Source organism: Hesperophylax consimilis, chromosome 4, assembly GCF_061612785.1.
Source record: "Hesperophylax consimilis isolate HC1 chromosome 4, BYU_Hcon_1.0, whole genome shotgun sequence".
Taxonomy (NCBI): Eukaryota; Metazoa; Arthropoda; class Insecta; order Trichoptera; family Limnephilidae; genus Hesperophylax; species Hesperophylax consimilis.
This window is the reverse complement of record NC_142839.1, coordinates 5047985-5057283: the sequence shown is the minus strand read 5'-3', so window position 1 is coordinate 5057283 and position 9299 is coordinate 5047985. Positions and strand designations below refer to the sequence as shown.

The following is a 9299-nucleotide window of genomic DNA, read 5'->3' as shown; positions in this document are numbered from 1 at the left end:
ACTTCTACTTTGAGCACCGTGGGTTCAGTTAATTTAATGTTGTCTATGATTTGATCAAAATTAAATTTCTATGACTTTTACCTCTTTATTTGGCGCCATTTACTCTAATTGACGTTTGTGTTTGGTTTGTTTGTTTCTTCGATATTGATTTGCAATTGATTTGGCGGTACGATCAATATAACTGTATTCGTTTGATATGGTTCAGCTTATTTAGTTTTGATTAACAAATTAACCGTTAAGTTTTATTTCCAACATGGATTTCACTATCAAGCGCCGAAATATTAAACCGACACACGCCGGGAGTCTCCTAGAACTTTATCCGCATGATCTCCAACTATACAGAATCCCTCCTATAAATAATATCACTCTCCAAGAATTCGAGGAGTTAGCAATCGAAAGACTTAAAGTGCTGCGAACATTGGCGACGGTCACCACATTGAAAGGATTCAAATTATTTTCTAAAGAATGGAAGGCGGCTGTTATAGAAGAGCTACAAAAGGAAGGATTGAAAGGTTATGCGCAGTCCTGCAAAGCTGCGGGCTTCACCACATCGGAGGTTGACTTACAAGCGAGGCGAAGAGATCATATCTCTCACTTTATCCTCAGGCTTGCCTATTGCAGATCTGAAGAACTCCGGAAATGGTTTACCACACGAGAGCTAGAGTTATTTAAAATGAGGTTTATGTCGCTTAAACCAGAAGGAGTCAAAAGCTTTTTAACCATAAACAACCTCCAATACATACCCATAACACAAGACGAGAAGGCAGATATTTTGAGTAATCTGTATGAGTCTACAACTTCGTGTTCGCACGTCCAAGTCGAAATGGTAAGCTTTTACAAAGTGAAGTTTAGTGAAGTTTTTGATTTGGTTAGATCGAGGAGAGTATACTTACTAGGAGGTTTTGCCTATATTCCTAGTTCAGACTTTGTGTCGGTGATGTCATCACAGTACAGAGCTCATTTAAACCAAGCTCTCGCTGTGGCCAGCCGAAGATTACCCGAAGTAGAGCACGACGAGAGATTAGTGTCCTTATTGAAAGGGCTGCACAATTCCTACACTGGCAATGATTACAGCAATACTTCTAAATCTGTATTACCTATTGAAAGCCTGGACGGTTTGTCAGTTAAGGCTTACCCTCTCTGCATGCGACAACTTCACGAGCATTTGAGAAGTGCGCATCACATGAAGCACGGGGGAAGGATTCAGTACGGTCTGTTCTTGAAGGCAGCGGGGGTAACACTAGAGGACTCCCTCAGATTTTGGAGGGAAGAGTTTACAAAGTTGATGGATTTGGACAAGTTTGAGAAGCAGTATGCCTACAATGTGCGCCACAATTACGGCAAGGAAGGAAGCAGGAAGAACTACTCGGCTTACAGTTGTATGAAGATAATCCAAGGGAACCTGGGGGCTGGGGACGTACACGGTTGCCCGTTCAAACACTCGGATCCTTCAATATTAAAAACTAAACTCCTTGGTTACGGAATGAATCCTCTAGGTGAGTTCTTATCATTAATTTATTTTATGATAAAGATTAGTGTTAACATTTTTAAAGGTTGCTTTGAGAATTCTGAATGATGTATTTTTATTGTAAACAATTCATATGCTCACAATATCTCAGTTAATTTTCCTGTACCGTAAAATGGGGTGACCAATATTTATTTTTCGAACTACATAACTTATAAAATTATATTTTTCAGAAAATTTTATGCACATTTTCAAACTATCGAAACATATCAATTTTAAACTTGATTCACACTTCTCAAATTACACCGAATCCATTAAATTTCACAACTTCTACTCTCTTCATACAAAACATTTAATTCTTGATCAAATCTTGTTATTTAAAATTCTGAATATAGGCCTGGACTCGCCAGAGCTTACCAATTTAATAAAAATTTATGTCTTGTCAAGATCGAAACGACAAACCAATTTTTTTCATTTGTCTACATGTAGAACCAATATTAGAAAACTATCTGTACCCCACCACGCGTTGTTATGCCTGTCTGTGCAGATAGAGAAACAATAGCGCGTGTTGCTTTTACGTCCAACAGATAGTGCTGTTTTAAAAGAAAGCATGTTTCATCTGTTACAAGTTATGTCTATATGATATAGGTGTATAAAAACAGTTGCGTATTCTAATGCAACGTTGTGTCAAAATTTCAAAGCAACCGATGAAGAACTTTCAGAGATTTAAGATTTTGAACGAATGAACATTTTTATTTATACAGGGTGTATCGGCACATACCCGACAAACTTTAAACCAGCGATTCCTGAGCATATATGGAGTAAAAAATGTTACAGCCACTTTGCTGTCCGGTAACATATTTTTTAACAAAAAATTTAGTATTCATATTTTACCACATTTCACCACTGTTTTATCCTTTGTCAAAGTTTTTCAACTCAACGCGCGTTTCTATTAAAAAATACCGATTCCTGACGTCGCTATGAACGAAGCCCATATTACACAATCCAGTACCAGAAATATATAAATAAAAATTAACTAGAAATATTTAACTGGTAAATAAAATATTTTATTTTACAATAATAATTATTTACATTTTTCGTATCACTTCGTCTTCTTGTATTTTACACATCAATTTTATTTTTGTATCGAAATTGTTCACCTCTGTAATGCAAAAGAATGCACGGCCAGTCATTTTCCCTACTCGTTTCACATATTAAATAGTCTAATTTTGAAACTAAGAAACTAATTAGTAGTTTTTTGCTGACTTTATAATCGAAGTCCAATATTTCTGGGCATATTTAAAAACAATTTTCCTCACTTAGGTACTTATAAATAATAATAATAGGATTATTTGAATAGTGCCGTTTTTTTTAAATCACTGTAAGTGCTTTGTAAAAATGTTCCTTGCAAGGCTATCCTACTAAGTAAAAATTTTTTACAAATTTAGTTAATTACAACGTCGCGGACTGTGATTTATGAATATTATTGTTTATGTTAAAAGCCTTCCAGAATTACCGGAACGTAATGATCAGCTTGACACACTTACCTGTATTTCCTCTAATTTGCAGGTACAAAGAATGTATACAGTTTTAAAAACAATCCTGATGAATCAAAAAACTGTTCATATAAAACAGCTCGGCAACGAACACAAAGCACTCACACAAACACATCAAGAATGCATGGGTTTGACCATCTGGCAAATTAATGCTGCCAGATTGCTAAGATATATACATAATAATTATTAAATTTCATTTTATTTAAATTTTTAAGTTATAATATTTTTTATTGGAGCATTTGTTAGAAATGACTGCCATTTATATCAATGCAAGGTTATAGTCTTGTAATATTTTGAATGTTTAAGTTTGCATGATTTGCTTTCATTTCTGCAGCGGCTCCCATCAGGCATGATGACAGGCGAACTCCCAAAACAACACTGACACTAGACACGGGACTTGAGACAGAATGTGTGTGAAAGAGGTGACATTAGCGAGGAGTGGGTAGCGCGGCATTGTCGCTTATTTCACCCATTTACACAGTGACGGAGTGTGGAAATTTTTTTTTATTTTTTTTTTAATTGAAAAAAATGTTACCTGACAGCAAAATGCCCATAACATTTTTTACTCCAAATGTGCTGAGGAATAGCTGGTTAAAGTTTGTCGGGTACATGCCGATACACCCTGTAAACCTTTTTTTTTCTGCAAATATTTCTCCCATGTACGTTTTTGAAGACGAAATTTTTGTTTGCTGTAAAAAATAACAAAATCCTTTAAAAATTGCATTATGTTGACAGAATGCCTCTTAAAGTCATTCGTTTCCATCGGTATTTCAACAAAAGGATACGGTGGCCAATTGTGATCACCTCTTCGAGAGATAACACGGTCCGGAAACTTTTCCCATTCAGAAGGGAGTCTTGAAGAGGCCTGGATATTCCCCGTATATGTGCGCAATATAAAGCAAAAATTTCACAATGTAGACGTTCTAAACAATAACGAAGTAACGCATACGATTGTAAATTAATATGCGATTATAGAATGTATCGGATATCGCATCTCCTATCCTTATCCTATATTCCTCTTCGTCTCATTCTTACCTAAAATTGGTTTTAAGACACAATAAAAATCTATCTTTATGCAACTTTAGCATAATAAACTTTTTTGGCTTAACTTCAATTGACTTAATATGTATATTTAACTTTGTATTCTATTTACAAATAAGTAAATATGGTATATTTGGTAAGCTTATAAAACAACAATACGTCGATCCCAAAAAAAAAAATAAAATATGAATTTGAATATTAAAGTAGTTATATAGAATGTATCGATGGACATTGATATATTTTGCAATAATGTAAATGAGACAAAATGTTGAGGAATTTATAAAATGTATTTACATTTTTCCCTGTCTGAAAATATATAAAAATCAGCTTCACAATTTATTCAACCATCAATATGTTTGAATATATAAAGAGACCAACTAATTTGACATTTATTTTCAAGACGTCATAGTATTACTCGAAAAAAAAAAACACTAAAAAGAAGCGAGTAATTTCTGATTGGTAGCGAGAATTAAGCAGATATCCGCCATGATCAAAGTCACCTGCTGGTTTTAAAGTCGCCCCATATTACGGTACCTACTATTGTTTACTAGCTCTTTTCTATTTTCAGCAATCAACACCATAGTAGACCTGGCCAAACAGGGGCATTACCAAGTCGCCTGCAGCAAGTACTTTGACATCACCAACAATGTCCACATAGAACTCGGAGTCAACCACCCCAACCAGTACTTTGAAGAGAGCCAAAATATTTCCGCTGGCCAAGGGAAACCTAATGTAGATAATATTGTCAAGACTGAAAGGACTTACATTTATAACACTCAAAATTCACAAAACATCTCGATGAAGGATGAATCAACAAACCATTTTGAAGATGGCTTCGATGAACAGTTTACAGAAGCAGATTTAAGCATGGTGGAGGACATGGAAGTTTAAAATATAAATATATTGTAAAATAAGGGCCTTACTAATAAACGTATTTTAAATTTTACGCAACTGATAACCCACCATTGACTCCTCAGGCTAATTTTTTTGTTTTTCGGAACATACAAATCGTTACCTCCCTTACATCATAGTTAGAAATATGAAATAAACCGTGTTAGAAAGAGAAAACACCAAGTTTTATATTCAAGTGTAGAAGTTAACCAAAGAATAATTAAAATGTACACATCTATGAAACCAAAGGTTCCAACAGCAACTTCAGAAAAAATTTATGATACTTTTGAATTTTTTATTCATTAATTTTATATTAAATTAAAATTGAGGTGGTAATAATATTTATAATACGTTTTTTTTATAAAATATGTATTTGTTTTTCACTATCAGTAATTTTAGTTCGGCGTTTAGACAAAAAAACGTAAAGCCATTTTTAAAACTTTTTTTTGTTTGGTTTAAAATATTATGTTTATTTCTAGTAATAAAATTTGAAAACCCATTTCATCACATTTCGAAAACAGTTTTTGGTTTTGTGATACATTCAGAACTATCACATTTATTTGGATTTTATTGAGAAGCAGAAATACACACAAATTCTCTGACTTTCTGACAGAACCTTTAAAAAATATAACAGCCAAAATGTCAGAGCCCTGAAGCGTTAATGTAGAGTAAATGGTTGTTTATCAGTCAAATTTAAAAGACATTTATTAGTAATGGGTAAGTTAAGAAGTAATGGAGAAAACTGCTACCTAGCAGAAAATTATTTGGATTAGTAAATATACAAATAAGCAGCACACGGTTAATAGACACATTTTATTTTAAAAACATTTTGTATTTGTTAGATAATAATGAGAAACAACTACACATTTCAGTAACTGAAAATGAAAAATTATGCATTTTAATAGTTATTTCGTTAAAATTAAAATCGATGGTTCACTTGGCGACTATTGTTATTGATGTCAGAGTTTTAAGGTTAGTTTTTTTCTTATCTAGGAGGGGTTAATAACCCAAAATAGGTTCACAGGTTCTTAGTTTGGGTTTAATTATAAAATAAATCTAATAATTGCCTTTAAAACCTATTTTTATATTATTATGTCAAAATACGGCGTGAAGAAAGATGTCAAATTACCTGTAATTTGGATGAAATAGCTAGTGCTTTATTTTCCATTACCATTGTTGAAATATTTTTTTCTCATAGTTATTTAACTGACATTAAAATAAAATGTGACTATTAATGACCGGTTGGTGGCTGAGTTGACATCGCGCTTAGGTCCCACCCAGGCGCAGTTTGTTCAATTCCTCGGCTGGCTAAGTCCTCCATCACAACACAAGCAACATTTTCCGCTTAGTGTGGTGGTTGTAGGTGATTTTCAAATATTGTCAGGTTATCCGTAACCCGGGAATGTTCGTCTTTCTTTTAAATAAAATAAAAAATTGTGTCCCCCGCTTATATTTATCTTTGATTTTCATAATGTTGTAGTGTTGATTACTACAACATTTTTCTCGAAAAGAGATAAATTTAACACTACTTTGAATGGATGCGGGAGTAGGGCCCCGTGCTGAAAGGGGGCTCTCAAATTGAAAAAAAAACGAAATCCTTAACTTATTTTCTTAAAGTAACTTTTAATTTTCTCTACAATTTAAAAGCCAGGCGACTTTACCACCCCAAGACAACAATAAATTATCAATCATGTGTTTATTGAATTACAAAAGATTGTACCATTTTTAAATACATCTGTTAGAATTTCACTTCTTTTTTTCGGTGATGTATGAATGCAAATCTTGGAAGCGGAAATTAACCCACTTTCCAGAATGCGATCGAGCTGAAACTCGGCAAATAGATTGATCTGAGACTCGTCGTCGATGACAATGCTTTGGTGACCAGATAACTCATCAAAATGACAATTCAACACACCTATAAAAGGTGTTACAAAGTTATGAAAAGTGATGAAAAAAAACTAGGTTATATATGTAACTATTTACCCTAGTTTTTGTTTCATCTCTTTTAATGACTTTATATTACCTTTTGAAGGTGTGTTGTTAATGCGTTCTATCAACTTTTGGTGGCAATCACATACACATATGCGGACATATTTTAAAATCGGATGCTATTAAAGCAGTTAATATACTAAATAAATGTCCATCCTACCCGATCGGCATTTGGCGAGATTGGTAGTTTTCGACTCCGGTTCCTGGGCAGGAATTTTGTTTTGAGCTGTATTCACCAAAAAACTAAAGGAATAAAACATCTTCATGCATTCAAAATCAACTGTTTAAAATAATTATTGTAACCTAATGCCATAATCTATTTGTGTCTTCAATAATTTATAGAATGCGATCATTCATGTAAATATAAAAAGTATGTTTTGGCTTCGCTTCCCTTCCGATGACCTGAAAAAAGTGACTTGATAAGAAAAATTAAATTAAATCATCATAAGCCATTGATTTCAACGTTTATTTTGATAATAAATTAATCATAATTATTTTAATATTTTTTCATGCACTAATTTTGTCATTGTATTGTATATATTTGTTTTATTTAATCCATTTATTTTTATTACTATTATTTTTTTGTGGGGATTTTCAGGATTCTTTCAATTAACTGTAAAAAAAAAAAACAAAAAATCAAAATTTTGGACGCCACTGGTTGTAATCCATAATACTCTTAGTATGGGTTGTTTCACACAATTTGAAGAATTCATTGAATTGAAATGTTAATATTCAAAGTTTCATGATGAAATAATAACAGAACTTAAATTTTAACAAACTTTGTTAAACAACCCGTCCTTACTCTTTTCATGTGGAGCGGTGTTGTAAAGTTTTGCAAACTGTGTGATAACAGCAAATTATTATTACAATTACTGCAATTACCCATACAAAATCAAGCACAAATCAGTTCCAATTTTGAAAACGACAGTTAAAATAATGTTATCTTAAAAAATTATAGATAGGTACTTTATCGCTTGTGTGCATTTATTACTAACAGTTCCAATTTTGAAAATGACTCTTAAATTCAAAGCAAATCCGAGTTACATTGAACCGGAGTTACAAACACAATTGAAATTAGTATTTTTAATAATTATTTTTTTGAGTCCTATTGACAAAAACAGTGGAACAATAACACCAACACAACCTAGACATATTGGGGTAACCAATAATATCCTCTAATATTGGGGAATCTTGATCTCATAAAACGTTAGAATTTCTTACTGGACAGGTGACAGAGATTCTGAAATTAGTATCTATTAAAAGTATTTTAAAAAGGATTGATTGTTAGAAATTGCCTCCTGGTCATAAGACCACCTTTATAAAACTTGTTGTAAATGTGAATAATTAAAGTAAGTATGAGACACACTTATTTGTGCAGTGGGGGGCATTGCCTCCACAGATTTTGGTGCTATCACTAAAAAAAAACTTCTGCACACCTTATTCATTTGCTATTTTCTTTTTAAGCCGGCTGCAGATATAAGTCTGTCTCGACACAGGTTTACCCTAGTGAGACAGGCATCGAAAAACCACTTATAAAAAACTTTATATAGGTAAATAAATAAAAAATAATCTGCAATATTGTTAAATAACCAGATGGTTTAGTCTGAAATAATATTTTTTTTGATTATTAACCCATTGGCATACTAATTTTTATTTGTGACATCTGTGCATACGTGAGAAGGATTATTACTGTGCAGTATTGCACCCTATATTTCCCCAAATGAAACACTTTTTATGCTTTTATATAAATTATAATTTTATTGTGAACTATCTAAGTATGTCAGAAAAGTTTTAGTCGCCCCAATGGGGCGGGCAATATGCCGATGCCAAAAAAGTGCAGCCCCCCAATCGTGGCGGTAGGTATGCCAAAGGGTTAAAGCCAACAGTTCGGAAGAAAAAGAAGTAAATATCCAGAAACACTCTTCACCTTAACATGCATAAATAATTTTTATAAAATTGTATAAATGTAATTATTACAATGAGGAACAATTGTTTCAATCACCGAGATGCAAATAATGCATTTCAATAGTTATTTTGTTAAAATTAATGTACCGATATTGTTTATTAATATACATAGTTCCAAACTATGAACCCACTTTACAAAATTTGTTCTTAATTTGAGTTTAAAAAATAAGGAAATAAACTAGCCTAAATGTCTGTTTTTATATTATGTGACATGGTAAGTAATAATATTATTATTTTATAACCATTCAAGATGGCCGCAAAGCGAAACTGACGAATTTGTAAGATTTTTATTTGTATGAAATATTAATAAAAACGCACTATTTTGTTTCTCTGGTTACTGAAGTAGTTGTAACTAGACTTGTACAAATTAAAAATTATAATTATCTGAGCGT

At 32.6% G+C, this 9299-nt stretch overlaps 1 protein-coding gene across 1 annotated transcript; it reads left to right on the top strand.

Annotated features, from left to right (window-relative positions):
* The first annotated feature begins 100 nt into the window (after positions 1-100).
* LOC149424076 (DNA primase large subunit-like) lies at positions 101-9234 on the top strand. Its single transcript, XM_089651246.1, has 2 exons — positions 101-1496; positions 4631-9234. The coding sequence occupies exons 1-2, from the start codon at positions 254-256 to the stop codon at positions 4951-4953; spliced, it is 1566 nt and encodes a 521-aa protein (XP_089507372.1). The 5' UTR covers positions 101-253; the 3' UTR covers positions 4954-9234.
* The last annotated feature ends 65 nt before the right edge of the window (positions 9235-9299 follow it).

Excerpts from the sequence above, each read along its gene's own strand:
- LOC149424076 (XM_089651246.1), top strand. The coding sequence starts at position 254 with ATGGATTTCACTATCAAGCGCCGAAATATTAAACCGACACACGCCGGG. Across the intron at positions 1,497-4,630 it reads TTACGGAATGAATCCTCTAG|CAATCAACACCATAGTAGAC; the intron begins GTGAGTTCTTAT and ends TTCTATTTTCAG.